At 40.9% G+C, this 15,777-nt stretch overlaps 1 protein-coding gene and 1 long non-coding RNA gene across 2 annotated transcripts; both read right to left on the minus strand.

Annotated features, from left to right (window-relative positions):
- Window positions 1–1,982: 1,982 nt before the first annotated feature.
- LOC106083032 (uncharacterized) lies at window positions 1,983–2,368 on the minus strand. Its single transcript, XR_001220590.1, has 2 exons — window positions 2,166–2,368; window positions 1,983–2,099 (listed from the first exon to the last, which is right to left on the minus strand). It is a non-coding gene; the product is annotated as an uncharacterized LOC106083032 (long non-coding RNA).
- Window positions 2,369–2,554: 186 nt separating this feature from the next.
- Window positions 2,555–10,772, minus strand: LOC106083038 (uncharacterized). Its single transcript, XM_013245855.2, has 4 exons — window positions 10,650–10,772; window positions 10,490–10,584; window positions 6,248–6,587; window positions 2,555–2,641 (listed from the first exon to the last, which is right to left on the minus strand). The coding sequence occupies exons 2-4, from the start codon at window positions 10,556–10,558 to the stop codon at window positions 2,631–2,633; spliced, it is 420 nt and encodes a 139-aa protein (XP_013101309.1). The 5' UTR covers window positions 10,559–10,584; window positions 10,650–10,772; the 3' UTR covers window positions 2,555–2,630.
- Window positions 10,773–15,777: the final 5,005 nt, after the last annotated feature.

The raw sequence follows: 15,777 nt of genomic DNA on the forward strand, positions 1-15,777 counted from the left end.
TGTAGGTAAGCAAGATCGTTCCGATCCAAGGGACTGATCGCCGCGGGAAGACGGTGGCCCTTGGTTATTTAAAGGCGCCAATAATTCGCCTTGTAATATCGCGAATCATAGTCACACAGTATTTATGCAGGACCCGGTGGCGCCCGGCCTCTCACTGAGACGTTCCCCTCGATACCGCTGATTGTCCGCGACTCCCGTTACAGTTACTTCGTATCGAGCATTTCTCTATTCGCAATCTGTAGGCGCGCCCGGTAGCGCTCAGCTAAGCTTCTCATGACGGGGCGACTGGGGTTCCCGGTTATTTTGACACTCTCACCAAGGGTTTATGTTTGCGGCCATGGTTGGGGGGTGAAATGCACACTGGCTTGAATGCTAGGTGGAGATCTGGCAGGGTACTTTCACATTTGAGACGGGACACACGATGGCCAACGATGTGGGTGAAGTCTTGGTGCGGTACTTCCCTTCTGAACACGGATGCTTAGATCGGGGCTTAACTGTGCTGCGGCTGGGGTTTCTTGATTAAAGCAGAGTCATGTAGCGGAGACCTGAAACGGTCCTATTACCAGGAGTTCCGGCTTTAAGTTGGACCGCGATGCACACTGGCTTGGCGAAATTTGTATTGGAGCAGCGACCTGTCGCTCGGACGAGAATTGCGCCCTCTAGAGGCTCAAGAAGTCAAGATCGCAGATCGGTTTAGTATACCCCACCATAGGATGGGGGGTATACTAATTTCGTCATTCTGTTTGTAACACCTCGAAATATGCGTCTGAAACCCCATAAAGTATATATTCTTGATCGTCATGTCATTTGAAGTCGATCTAGTCATGTCCGTCCGTCCGTCTGTCTGTAGAAAGCACGCTAACTTCCGAAGGAATAAAGCTAGCCGCTTGAAATTTTGCACAAATACTTCTTATTAGTGTAGGTCGGTTGGTATTGTAAATGGGCCACATCGGTCCATGTTTTTATATAGCTGCCATATAAACCGATCGTGGGTCTTGACTTCTTGAGCCTTTAGACTGCGCAATTCTTATCCGATTTGACTGACATTTTGCACGACGTGTTGTTATGATATCCAACAATTGCGCCAAGTATGGTTCAAATCGGTTCATAACCTGATAAAGCTGTCATATAAACAGATCTTGGGACTTGATTTTTTGAGCTTCCAGAGGGCGCAATTCCTATCTGATTTTGTTGAAATTTTGCAAGACGTTTTTTATTGTTACTTTCAACAACTATGTCAAATAAGGTTCAAATCGGTTCATAACCTGATATAGCTGCTATATAAATCGATCTGGGATCTTAACTTCTTGAGCCTCTAGAGGTCGCAATTATTATCCGATTTGCCTGAAATTTTGTACGACGGATTCTCTCATGACCATCAACATACGTGCTATTGTGGTCTGAATCGGTCTATAGCCCGATACAGCTCCCATATAAATCGATCTCTCTATTTTACTTCTTGAGCCTCCAAAGGGCGCAATTCTTATTCGAATTGGCTGACATTTTACACAGGTCTCTAACATATAATTTAATTGCGGTCCAAACCGGACTCTATCTTGATATCGCTCTAATAGCAAAGCAAATCTTTTCTTATATCCTTTTTTTGCCTAAGAAGAGATGCCGGGAAAAGAACTCGACGAATGCGATCCATGGTGGAGGGTATATAAGATTCGGCCCGGCCGAATTTTGCACGCTTTTACTTGTTTTGCCTAAGAAGAGATGCCGGGAAAAGAACTCGACAAATTCGATCCATGGTGGAGGGTATATAAGATTCGGCTCGGCCGAACTTAGCACGCTTTTACTTGTTTCATTAAATTTAGATATAAATGGCCTTGCCAGTCAAGTACACATTAGTAGAACAGTTACAAACAAATGCGAGCTAGCTCAGCCACATTTCGCAATGTATATCAATGGATTAGGTAGCTTCTTTAAAGTAATATTCCACAAACTAAAATCATCTCTTCAAATGTAATCAAAACAAGTAACAGGCAATCATAAATATACTTTTTTTCCACCAGACATCCAGTTAAGAAGATATAAGCATTTTAAGTTCTTTGCAAATGCAAATTTTCACACGAAATGGCGCTATGCGTCATTGGCTATGGTTATGCCAAGAATATATAACCGAAACATGACGAAAATGGACATATACATTGACTACATACTGTGAGGACCATTGATGATATTGGGAGGTAAGCTTTCGATTAAAATCTCGCAAAGCCATTGAAAACTTGGAAGGCGCCGAATTACTACGATTCGGGTGGTCAAAAATGAATGTATGTCTGGCAATACGACCTGGAACTAAATTGGGACCCTAGAAACGGGCCAAGTTAGATGGAGAGATCTGCTTACGTCCATTGTTCTAAGTATACGTCTAATAAAAATATTATAAAGAGTATTTTTAATACAGTATGAACGACTTTTCATAATTTTATTAAAAAAGAAAAAAAAAATTTTTTTTTGACAATTTCATAATTATAAAATTTATATTTCATCTTTAATTTTTTTTTACTTTTTTGTTATTTTTTGTCAATAAAATATTTTTTTTATAAAATTACAATTACAAAATAAAATACAATCTGTTGTATTTGCAGTTCATTATCCTTGATAAGGACCTTTTAATATCTCATTTAAAATCCACCTGAAATCAAAGAAAGAAAATAATATTTTTTTTTAGAAAATGCATCTTAAAATTCCTTTCAGAGTAAAAAAATTGCGTTCGTTTATTAAAATGGGATAGTGTGATATGGAGTTGGTATTAAACCTTCTAGTGGTAACAATCTTACATTGTTATATGGGCGAAATCCCCGTTTTAACTTCCTAAACACTTGACGCAAGGCATATCCTATTTTCAGAAATTCTTTCCTATAAAACCGCAAAGAGTATCGAGGATCAAAGATTGCCTATATGCCAAAACAATACAAATCTTATTTGGCATCCCGTAGAACTGGTGCTGGCTACACAATATTTTAACATTGGGAAAGAGGTCCGAAGATTTTACAACAGAGCACGTCGTAAAAAAGCGGAAGTTTACTGCACACAATGCAAATTTTGCCCATGAACATTCCACTAAGGAACAGGGGCAAACTTCTCACATATCAATGAGTGCTGTCCAATTCAAGTTCAAGCTCAATGATAAGGGGCCTCCTTTTTATAGCCGAGTCCGAACGGCGTGCCGCAGTGCGACTCCTCTGTGGAGAGAAGTTTTACATGGCATAGTACCTCACAAATGTTGCCGGCATTAGGAGGGGAAAAACACCGCTGAATAATTTTTTCTCATGGTCTCGCCTGGTTTCGAACCCGGCATTCAGCGTCATAGGCGGACATGCTAACCTCTGCGCCACGGTGGCCTGCACACGGCTCAAGGAATACGATATACAGGAATAAGATAACCAGAGCGGCAAAACGTGCCTCCTGGAAGAAAGATAGAGTAACTGATGCCTCCAGGATGGAAAAGTTTCTCCCAAAAGCCCATGTCTAAACTGAAACGTTAGTAGACGACATGGGAGTGAGAGCAGAGACAACGGAGGACACGTTGAGGCTTTTGTTGAAAACCCATTTTCCACAGGATACGACGGGACTCACACAGACATCGGAATCTTGGAATAATGAGGTTGATCGAAGGCTTAGCATAACGGATTTTATGGTCAAGGAAGCCTTGAGGCGCTTCAAACCATTTAAGTCACCCAGACCTGATAGAATATTTCCTGCGATACTACAAAAGAAGGCCGACTATCTGGCGCCTCATCTGTCCACTTTTTCACAGCGTGCCTAGGACTTGCATATACTCCGAAAGCCTAGCAGGAGTCCAGAGTGGTACTTATGCCCAAGGCCGGCAAGGCATGGTATGCGACACCCAAATTCCTGCAGACCTATAAGTCTTACGTCCTTTCTACACAAAACCATGGAACGTATTGTGGATACCATGATAAAGAGTAAAAGATCCAACCAACCTGTCAAGTACAAACAGCATACCTATGTCAAGGAAAGGTCCGTGGAGACTGCCCTGCACGAGGTTGTGCATAAAATAGAAGAATGCTTCGATGCCAAAACGTACACCCTGTGGGTACGCATACGTCATCTAGGCGGCTTTTAACAATAAGCGGTCCGACACACTGATCCAAACTTTAGACCAGTATTGAGTGGACCCGGTCCTTAGAGACTGGATAAACCATATGCTAAGAAACAGGTGGATAAATTGCGTTTACCATGACAAAAATATAAAGGAGAAAGTGGCACAGGGCACGTCATAGGGAGGCATTTTATAGCCACTGCTTTGGGTAACCACCACAAATAACCTATTAGGGATGCTGACTGAGGAGGGATTTGAACCTGTCAGCTATGCAGATTATAATACTTCTTAGGGATAAGAATATGAACCAGCTATGCAGAAGGGCCGAAAGAGTCTTGGATATGGCATATGACTGGGCTAGACCCAGGGGTCTCAATGTTAACCCAGAGAAGACAGAAATATGCCTGTTCACGGGGAAGACGTAGGTGGGCCAATTTGACACACCACGTTCCCTCAATAAAAGGATTTCGATATCCGACAAGGTCAAATACTTAGTTCTCGTACTGAGAAGGCTCACAGATGTTGGGCACTATATAGACTGGCCGTAGGCTCGAAATAAGGCCTGAATCCGAGAATAGTCTACTGGCACTACAAGAGCGTGATTAGACCAATACTTAGTTACGCCTCAGACATTTGGTGGACTGCGATGGAGAAAAAGTGCAATAGGACCATACAACGGGTTCAGAGAACATGTTGTCTTGGCATGGACGGAGTGATGAGGACTACACCCACTACGGCACTGGAGGCTATTCTAGATATCCTATCCATGGACATAACACCACCACGGACTCACATTAAATGTGAGGCAGCCAAAGGCCATGGAAAAGTGGATTGAGGATGGGAGCAGCTCATCCCATCGCGGTATAATCGAGGCGACGAAAGGAAAACTGGAAGGAATGGGAGAGGTTTCCGATCGGATACCTGAGAGGACACTTGAGATCGAGACGACACTTGAATCGAGGCAACGATAGGAAACCTGTAAGGAATGGAAGACGTTTCCGATCGGATACCTGAGACGATACTTGAGGTTGAGTACATGGCATTGTTGCCAGCGGCACATTCTTAACATGACGGAACCCTAGTATTACCTTCTGGAAGATAATTTTACACGGATGAATCAAAGCCAGAGGAACGAGTGGGCCTGGGGGTCTACATTGAGAACCCAGGGATTGAGATCTGTTTTAGACTGCCTGACCATAATACGGTCCTGCAGGCGGGGATCCGGGCGATCACGGACTGCGTGAGGTGGTGTTGCGCTAACGCGAGGAGGTCGAGTGTGAACATCTTTACGGACAGTAAAATGGTCATAAGGGCAATAACAACCAGGACGGTAAGGTCACGAACAGACTGGCAGTGCAAGAAGGAGATTAACGCCTTCTCTGAGCATGGCACAATCCGCATCGCTTGGGTACGCGTCATAATGGAGTAAGGGGGAATGAAAGGGCAGACTATTTGGCAGTGAAGGCCTGAGAACTGCTGTCAACAAACTTGGTTTACTCGAAGCCTTTCGGGTCGATGCAGTGCGAGTTAAGGGCGTGGGCGACGAATGCGCATGTGACACTGCGGAACAACGAAACAGTCGGTAGGACGGCCAAAATCTTATGTGGTGATCTGGATTGTGAGAAGACGAGGCTATTACTGAAAGAAAGTAAGAAGGAGGTCAGTATAGCTTTTGGTATCATTACGGGACATAGAGAGCTCACTCACCACCAGCTCACTTATGTAAAATCGGTGCGGCAAGTGATAGCATGTTTAGGTTATGTGGGGAAGATGATGAGACGTTGGAACATTTCCTATGTCGTTGCACGGCTTTCGTGGCTAAAAGACACCGGTACAACTTAGGGGCGTGGTATGGAAAATAATTAAAGATTTTGTAAGTAGCACGGAATTCCTAGCGTAAAATTTTCTTTTTCGAAGTTACTTTTTAGTTGTTAGAGCGCATAAGAAGCCGATTACTGGCTTAGGTGTACGTCCATAGTGGCATGGGGCGGATTAATATCCGCACCCTTTTTTCAACCTAACCTACACAATACTCGTATTGTGATTGAGGCATTGCCCTTAGTCAGAGTGTGGAAGAAGCGAATTAGGAATCTCCATAGAATTGAATCTTGATGCTATTTGTTGATCCATGTCCCCCCATGAAGAAGAAAAATGTATAAAAGTCATTTCATTTACATGGATAGCTTGGTGGTGTGTTGTATACATTCCAAATTCTGGGATCTGGTATACCGCCCTCGGGTAAAGGTGAACAACAGCTTGGTGATGGTGACCATGGAACTGGGGATGGAGCTCCGCCCGATGGATTCGACGGTCCGCAAGAGGGATCAAAATATTCTCCATATGGTGAGGTTGATGGTTGTGGACATGAGTTGTTAGATTGCGAGAAGGATGAACGATCTGAACGTCGCTGACACCATGCGCTAGGACATTTGTCCTGGAGACCATTGCGTCGAAGACAATCGCAAGTGTTGTACATGACGCCACCACGCAACACATTGGCTTGACAAGGTTTGCACTGGAATGAACAAAGGAGAATAATAAATTTTTAAGGTTTGAAAAAGAGTACATTCCGGGGAGTACTATGAGGCTACAGTGGCATATTTACATACCCAACACCTTAGGATGGGGGTATACTAATCTAGCCATGTCCGTCCGTCTGTCGAAATCACGATAGCCGTCGAATGAGGAATGGTCCATATCGGTTCAGATTTAAATATAGCTCCTATATAAACCGATCTCCCGATTTGACTTCTTGAGTCGTTCCAAGCCGCAATTTTTGTCCGACAATTATGGCAAGTACGGTCGGAATCGGTCTATAACCTGATATAGCTCCCATATAAACCGATCTCCCGATTTGACTTTATGAGGCCTAACAAGTCGCAATTTTTGTCCGATTTGGGTGAAATTGAGCGCGTGGTGTTTTGTTATGACTATCAATAACTGTCCGTCCGTACTTGAGTCGAAATCACGATAACGGTCGAATGTGTAAAGCTAGCCGCTTGCAAATTTGCACAGATGTTTAGTAGTGATGTAGGTTGTTGGGGATTGTAAATGGACATTATCGGTTGAGATTTAGATATAACTCCCATATAAACCGATCTCCAGTTATAACATCTTGGGACCCGGAAGCCGCAAGTTTTGTCCGATTTGGCTAATATTTTGCACGAGTATTTTGTTATGATTCCAACAACTGTGCGAAGTACGGTGCAAATCGGTCTATAACCAACCTCCCGATTTGGCTTGTTGAGTCCTTACAAGGCGCAATTTTTGTCATATTTGGCTGAAATTTTGCATGAGGTATTCTGTTCCGACTTTCAACAACCGTGCCAATTACGGTCCAAATCAGTCTGTAACATGAATTAGCTCCCATATAAACCGGTCTCTCGATCATCCTTGTGCGGTTCCTAGAAGCTACAATTTTTGCTGGTTTGACAGAAGTTTGGTATGTAGTAAAATTTTGCCCTCCAACTGAATTTGTTTTGTATTCACTTTTAGCAGAATCCATGGTGGTGGGTTCCCAAGATTCTGCCTGGCCGAACTTAGCACTCTTTTACCTGTTGCAAGTTAAATTTCACCATACTAATATCTTCATTGGGAGGCCACCGTAGCGCAGAGGTTAGCATGAACGCATATAACTCCGAACGCCCGGGTTCAAATCCCGGTGTGAACATCTGGGGAATTTTCAGCGGTGATTATCCCCTTACTAATGTTGGCTACATTTTTGAGGTATCCTGCCATGTTAAAACTTCTCTTATCAAGTGTCGCTATGCGGCTCGCCGTTCGGATTCATCATAAAAAGGAAGCCCCTCATCATTGAGCTTAAACTTAAATCGAACTATACTGATTGATATGAGAGAAGTATCCCCTGTTCCTTAGTGGAATGTTCATGGGAAATTTAGTAGTCGTAATATCTTCATTAGACAGGTAGTATAGCCATGGCTTCCACTGACAAGAGATTTTATAAGAATTTAAGATCTAATACAGGATATATAGGTATCACATGGATTTTTGGCCTAATAGTATTAAAAGGTGTGCTATCTCTGGTAGCTTGAAGTGAGAGCATAGCCATCACAATTTGGGAATTTTAAAGGCTTGCTTAAATCTACCCCATTAGAAATTAAAGGACGTTAGGCTAGGTTGAAAAGAGGGTGCATATATAAATCCGCCCATGCCACCATGGACATACACATAAGCCAGTAATCGGCTTGTTGTGCGCTCTAAATACTAAACAAGTAACCTCGAGAAAGAAAATCTAAGTAAGAAATTCGGTGGTACTTACAAAATTCTTAAATGTTTTCCATGCTATGCACCTATGGTGGTTCATGTCTGGTATTGTGTCCCCGCCTAAGTACTGGTGTCTTTCAGCAGCGAAAGCCGGGCAATGACACAGGAAATGCTCCATCGTTTCATAATCTTCCCGCACCGATTTTGAATAAGTGAGCTCGTAGTCTTATGTGTCCCGTTATGATACCAATAGCTATACTGACCTTCTTCTTAGTTCCTAGCCTCGTCCTCTCACAATCCGGATAACTCCATAGGAATTTCGCCGTCCTACCGACTTTTTCGCTGTTCCATAGTGTAATAGTGTAGTCCTATGGCACCGATTTTGAATAAGTGAGGTCGTTGTCCTATGCATACCGTTATGATACCAATAGCTATACTGACCTCCTTCTTACTTCCTGGTCTCGTTCTCTCACAATCCGGATCACTTCATAGGAATTTCGCCGTCCTACCGACTTTTTCGTTGTTCCATAGTGTAACAGTGTAGTCCTCTGTCCCTCAACGTTTCATTCCCCCTTACTCCGTTATAGCCCGGCACCAAAACGATCCGGATTTTCCCTTCCTTAGAGAAGGCGTTAATCTCTTTCTTCCTGCAAGACTGTTCGTGACCTTACCGTCCTGGTTATTTTTGCCCTTAGGGCCATTTTACTGTTCGTAAAGATGTTCATACTCGACAATCTCGCGTTAGCACGACACCACCTCACCCATTTCGTGATCGGCCGGATCTCCGCCTGTAGGACCGTATTATGGTCAGGCAGTCTAAACCAGATCTCAGTCCCTGGGTTTTCAATGTAAACCCTCAGGCCCACTCTGTCCTCTAGCTTTGATCCTCCATGTAACATGATCTTCTGGATGGTAATACTAGGGTTCCGTCAATCTAAGAGTGTGCCGCTGGCAGCAGTGCCTCGCTATCGACTTCAAGGTTCATCTCAGGTATCGGATCGGAAACCTCTCCACTTCCTTCCAGGTTTCCTATCGACGTCTCGATTATAACGCTATGGTATGAGCTGCTCCCATCCTCAATCCATTTTCCCATCGCCTTAAGTCTCATAGCCGCATTGGCTGCCTCACACTTAATCTGTATGTCGGATATCTAGAATAGTGTCCATTGCCCTAGTGGGCGTGGTCCTTGCGCTCCGCCTATGCCAAGACGACATGTTTTCTGAACCTGTTGTATGTTTCTTAGGTTGCACTTTTCTCCATAGCAGTTCACCAAACTACTGAGGCGTAAGTAAGTAATGGTCTAATCTTGCTCCTGTAGAGCCAGTGGACTACCCTCGGATTCAGACCCCATTTCGAGTATACGGTCCGACTACATAGTGGCCAACATCTGTGAGCCTTCTCAGTACGCTCCTGAATATGACACTTCCAATTAAGTTTCCTATCCAAGATCACTCCTAAGTATTTGATCGTGTCAGACACCGTAATCGGTCGGGCAGAATCTTATATACCCTTCACCAAGGATTGTATTCGACGAGCTGTTTGAATGACTTTTTCAAATACACAGGAACATCTACAAATTCAGATGGACCCTACTTGTCATGACAATGAAAATCATAAAAAATACCAAGTTTAATATTTCAGCCAAATAAATGCGCCCCTAGGTGCTCAAGAAGTCAAATCGGGCGAACGGTTTTTATGGCAGATACATCAGGACTCAACGTGGCATGGCTGTTGAAACCCATAGCAAACTGCTATGTGCAAAATCGGGTGGTAATTGTTCCTTCGAGAGGTTCAAGAAGTCAAATCTGAAGATCGGTTTATATGGCAGCATTAACATATCATAGACCGATACGGCGCAATTTATAACCCAAATTTCCAACTAATAGGAAGTCTTTGTGCAAAACCACAAGAGCCTAGATTTTCTCCTTCTAAAATGTGTGAGCTTTCGACAGACAGATAGACGGACGGACGGACTGACGGCCATGGCTAAATCAACTCACAATGTCAAGAGGATCAAGAATATGTATACTATGTTGGGTCTCAACAATATTGCGATGTGTTACAAATGGAATGACGAAATTATTAAGCCCCATCCTGTGGTGGAGGGTATGGTATGCACAACACAGGATGCCTTTGCAAATGCTTCTTTACGCTCAAATGTAATTTATTGTAAAATCCATGTCCACAACTTACCTCATATGGTCCACAGCATGGGTCGCAGGGATTGCATGGTCCACAAGATAGGCAGCTAGGATCACACATATCGAAATATTGGTTTTTGCTTGTTTCTGAAAAATTATATCAAGTTACATTAAAAGTAGAAGAATAAAGATTTCGACAAGGATTTACTTACATTTCTTGGTTTTTTTTAGAAAAAATTTGGAAATTTTAATTCGGAAATTTTTTAAGAATTTTTGTCAAATATTTTTAACGAAGGATTTTGTCACGTCTATGAAAATGAATATCGAAAATTTTTGACAATTTTTTTAAATGCAGGCAAAGAATTTTCAATGCTTATGTGATTAATTTCAAGACCTTCAAGAAGAGGTATTTTTGTTCAAGTATTTGTTTAAAATGTTTAAGTATAGGGTGGCCAATTTAGCCTTTGCTAGTTCAATAAATGATTATGCGCACTACTGCAAGACCACCGGCCACCACTGCCATATGAATGAAATGGTTTTTCAAGATTAAGGGCGTTATGCACTTCCAACGAAATTTTCGATGCCATAAAAAATGCATTTCCTAAGCGAAATTTTCGGTTTGCTTTTTGTTCAAAATATTGGATTGTTATACCCACCACCGAAGGATGGGGATATATTCATTTTTTCATTCCGTTTGCAACACATCGTCGTAAAATTCTAAGACGATTTAACGGTGTCCGTGTTTCTGTCCGTCTTTCCGTCCGTTTGTCCATCCGTCTGTCCGTCCGTCCGTCTGTCCGTCTGTCCGTCTGTCCGTCTGTCCGTCCGTCTGTCCGTCTGTCCGTCCGTCTGTCTGTCCGTTTGTCCGTCCGTCTGTCCGTCCGTCTGTCCGTCCGTCTGTCCGTCCGTCTGTCCGTCCGCTGTTGTAATCACTCTACAGCCTTCAAAAATTGAGATATTAAGAAATTTGGCACATATATTAAGAAATTTGGCACGTCTTTTTGCTGCACGCTAGTTAAGTTCTTGAACGGGCCAAATCGGACCATATTTGGATATAGCTCCTATATAGACCGGTATGGCGATACAAATACAACAAATTTTGCCCATTAACATTCCACTAAGGAACAGAGGCAAACTTCTCACATATCAATGAGTGCAGTCCGATCCGAAGTTTTAAGCTCTATGATAAGGGGTCTCCTTTTTATAGCCGAGTCCGAACGGCTTGCCGCAGTGCGACTCCTCTTTGGAGAGAAGTTTTACATGGCATAGTACCTCACAAATCTTGCCAGCATTAAGAGGGGAAAACCACCGCCGAAAATTTTTTCTGATGGTCTCGCCAGGATTCGAACCCAGGCTTTCAGCGTCATAGGTGGACATGCTAACCTCTGCGCTACGGTGGCCTCCCGATCCCGACCGATCTGGCGATAAAGGGTCAAATGCCCATAAATGCTTTATTTTTACTCTGATTTTGCTGAAATTTGAAACAGTGAGTAGTTTAAGGCTTCCCGACATCTGACCCAAAAGTGGTTCAGATCGGACTATATTTAGATATAGGGTCTAATGCCCATAAATGCTTTATTTTTTATCCGACTTCTCTGAAATTTAAAAAAATGTGAGTATTTTTAGGCCTCCCGACATTTGGCCCAAATATGGTTCAGATGGGACTGTATTTAGATATAGATGCCATATAGACCGATCTGCCGATAAAGGGTCTGATAAAGGGCCAATAAAGGGCTTTATATATTACCCGATTTCCCTGAAATTTGAAACAGTGAGTTATCTTAAGCCTCCCGACACGACAAAAATATGGTTTAGATCGGACTATATTTGGATATAGCTGCCATATAAACCGATCTCCCGATAAACGGTCTGAAGCCCATAAAAGCTTTATTTATTTCCCGATTTCGCTGATGAGGTAATTTGAAACAGTGAGTTGTTTTGAGCCTCTCGATATCCGACCTCTATATCGTTCAGATCGGACTATATTAAGATATACTATATTTAAATATAGCTGCAATATAGACTGATCTCCCGATAAACGGTCTGAAGCCCATAAAAGCTTTATGTTTTATCCAATTTCGCTGAAATTCGAAACAGTGAGTAGTTTAAGGCCTCTCAACATTCGACCCAAATATGGTTCAGATCTGTAGTAAGTTTAGGCCACCCAACATCGGACCCAAATATGGTTCAGATTGGACCATATTTAGATATAGCCGTCATATAGACCGATCTGCCGATAAGGGGTCTGAAGCTCATAAAAGCTTTATTTATTACCCGATTTCGCTGAAGTTTCAAACAGTGATTTTTTTAAGCCTTCCGACATCCGACCTAAATATTGTTCAGATCGAGCTATATTTAGATATAGCTGCCATATAGACCAATCTGTCGATATAAGGCCCGAAGCCCATAAAAGCATTATTTATTACCCGATTTCGCTGAAATTTGAAACAGTGAGTTGTTTTGAGCCTCCCGATATCCGACCTTTATATGGTTCAGATCGGACTATATTAAGATATACCTGGCATATAGACCCATCTGTCGATAAAGGGTCTGAAGCCCATAAAAGTTTTTAATTTTATCCGATTTCGATGAAATTTGAAATAGTGGGTTGTTTTTAGCCTCTCGACATCCGCCCCAAATATGGGTCAGATCAGGCTATATAGATATAGTCTTAATCCCATATAAAACAGATTTATTGTGTAACCAGTAAGAAAGCAAAAGTCGGGCGGAGCCGACTATATAATATCCTACACCACCGAGTATACGTAATACTTCTTATAGCACTTATATCCAAATCTAGTCAAATTTTAATTTTGCAAAGATATATACGGGTGCTATATCTAAATCTGGACCGATTTCAATGAAATTTTGCACACATATTGAGACGTCCAAATTTTGTAAGGATCAGACCAAAATTGTGCCTTCTACAGTCTTAACAGGCCTTATCGGATGAAAGATATATATGGGAGCTATATATAAATCTGATCAGATTCTGAGATTTCGCACATACGTTGGGACGTTAAAAAACGCACTTCGTGTCAAATTTGGTAAAGATCGGACTAAAATTGTGGCTCCTACGGCTTTAAAAGGGCATATCGGATGAAAGATATATATGGGAGCTATATCTAAATCTGAAGCGATTTTTTTCAAAAAAGCGTTCGTCCTTGGACCAAAAAAGAGACTTATGCAAAATTTTGTGCAAATCGGACAACAAATGCGACCTGCACCTTGATTACAAGAAAGCCAAATCGAATCAGGAAGTGATTCTAAGCTGATCCATATATCAATGGGTCTAGCTCTTCTCCTTCTTAGCGTTGCAAAGAAATGCACAAATCTATAATACCCTGTACCACAGTGGTGGTGCAGGGTATAAAAATGTTACTTGTATATGATTGAGACCAGCCACTATTAAGATATAACTACGTATAAAGTAGTGGAGTTATAATAAAATAGGATCATTATTACATCCTTGTTTAATTTGGTCCATATCGGTCCAGATTTGGTTAAGGGTGCCATATAGAAAAAACTTTAAATTTAAAATATTGGCCTTATAAAAAGCGCATCCGTGTCCTGTATGGTTCAGATCGGATTATATTTGGATATAGCTGCCAGAAAAACCAATATTTTGTTCCACAAAGTTGAACATGACTTATATTTATTAGACTACCCAATGTCCGTGCCGAATTTGGGTGCATAGGTTATCCAATTTTAACCGGATTGTGACGAAAGGGGTTTACATATGCAGCCGAGATGTTGGGTATCCAAAGTTCGGCCCGGCCGAACTTAATGGCTTTTTAATTGTTTTATTATACCCTCCACCATAAGATGGGGGGTATACTAATTTCGTCATTCTGATTGTAACTACTCGAAATATTCGTCTGAGACCCCATAAAGTATATATATTCTTGATCGTCGTGAAATTTTATGTCGATCTAGCCATGTCCGTCCGTCAGTCCGTCCGTCCGTCCGTCCGTCAGTCCGTCCGTCCGTCTATCTGTCTGTTGAAAGCACGCTAACTTCCGAAGGAGTAAAGCTAGCCGCTTGAAATTTTGCACAAATACTTCTTATTAGTGTAGGTCGGTTGGTATTGTAAATGGGCCATATCGGTCCATGTTTTGATATTGCTGCCATATAAACCGATCTTGGGTCTTGACTTCTTGAGCCTCTAGAGTGCGCGATTCTTATCCGATTGGGATAAAATTTTGCACGACGTGTTTTGTTACGATATCCAACAACTGTGCCAAGTATGGTTTAAATCGGTCCATAACCTTATATAGCTGTCATATAAACCGATCTTGGGTCTTGACTTCTTGAGCCTCTAGAGAGCGCAATTCTTATCCAATTTGAATGAATTTTGGCACGTAGTATTTTGTTATGATATCCAACAACTGTGCCAAATATAGTTCAAATCGGTTCATTACCTGATATAGCTGCCATATAAACCGATCTGGGATCTTGACTTCTTGAGCCTCGCAATTATTATCCGATTTGCCTGAAATTTTGTACGACGGATCCTCTCATGACCATCAACATACGTGTTTATTATGGTTTGAATCGGTATATAGCCCGATACAGCTCCCATATAAATCGATCTCTCTATTTTACTTCTTGAGCCCACAAAGGGCGCAATTCTTATTCGAATTGGCTGACATTTTACACAGGTCTCCAACATATAATTTAATTGTGGTCCAAACCGGACCCTATCTTGATATCGCTCTAAAAGCAGAGCAAATCTTTTCTTATATCCTTTTTTTTGCCTAAGAAGAGATGCCGGGAAAAGAACTCGACAAATGCGATCCATGGTGGAGGGTATATAAGATTCGGCCCGGCCGAACTTAGCACGCTTTTACTTGTTTTACTTTATTTTATTTTATTTTATTTTATTTTATTTTATTTTATTTTATTTTATTTTTCTTTATTTTTTATTTTTTTTTATTTTATTTTTATTTTATTTTATTTTATTTTATTTTATTTTGTTTTATTTCATTTTATTTTATTTTATTTTGTTTTATTTTATTTTATTTTATTTTATTTTATTTTATTTTATTTTATTTTATTTTATTTTATTTTATTTTATTTTATTTTATTTTATTTTATTTTATTTTATTTTATTTTATTTTATTTTATTTTATTTTATTTTATTTTATTTTATTTTTCTTTATTATATTTTATTTTATATTATATTATTTTATTTTATTTTTCTTTATTTGATGTTATTTTATTTTATTTTATTTTATTTTATATTATTTTATTTTATTTTATTTTATTTTATTTTATTTTATTTTATTTTATATTATTTCATTTTATTTTATATTATTTTATTTTATTTTTCTTTATTTG

This window comes from Stomoxys calcitrans, chromosome 3 (genome assembly GCF_963082655.1).
Source record: "Stomoxys calcitrans chromosome 3, idStoCalc2.1, whole genome shotgun sequence".
Taxonomy (NCBI): Eukaryota; Metazoa; Arthropoda; class Insecta; order Diptera; family Muscidae; genus Stomoxys; species Stomoxys calcitrans.

What these genes read in the sequence shown, in the direction of transcription:
- LOC106083038 (XM_013245855.2), bottom strand. Translation starts at nt 10,558, where the DNA reads ATGTGTGATCCTAGCTGCCTATCTTGTGGACCATGCAATCCCTGCGAC. An exon ending in CATGCTGTGGACCATATGAG is followed by an intron (nt 6,588 to 10,489) that starts GTAAGTTGTGGA and finishes TGTTCATTCCAG; the next exon opens with TGCAAACCTTGTCAAGCCAA.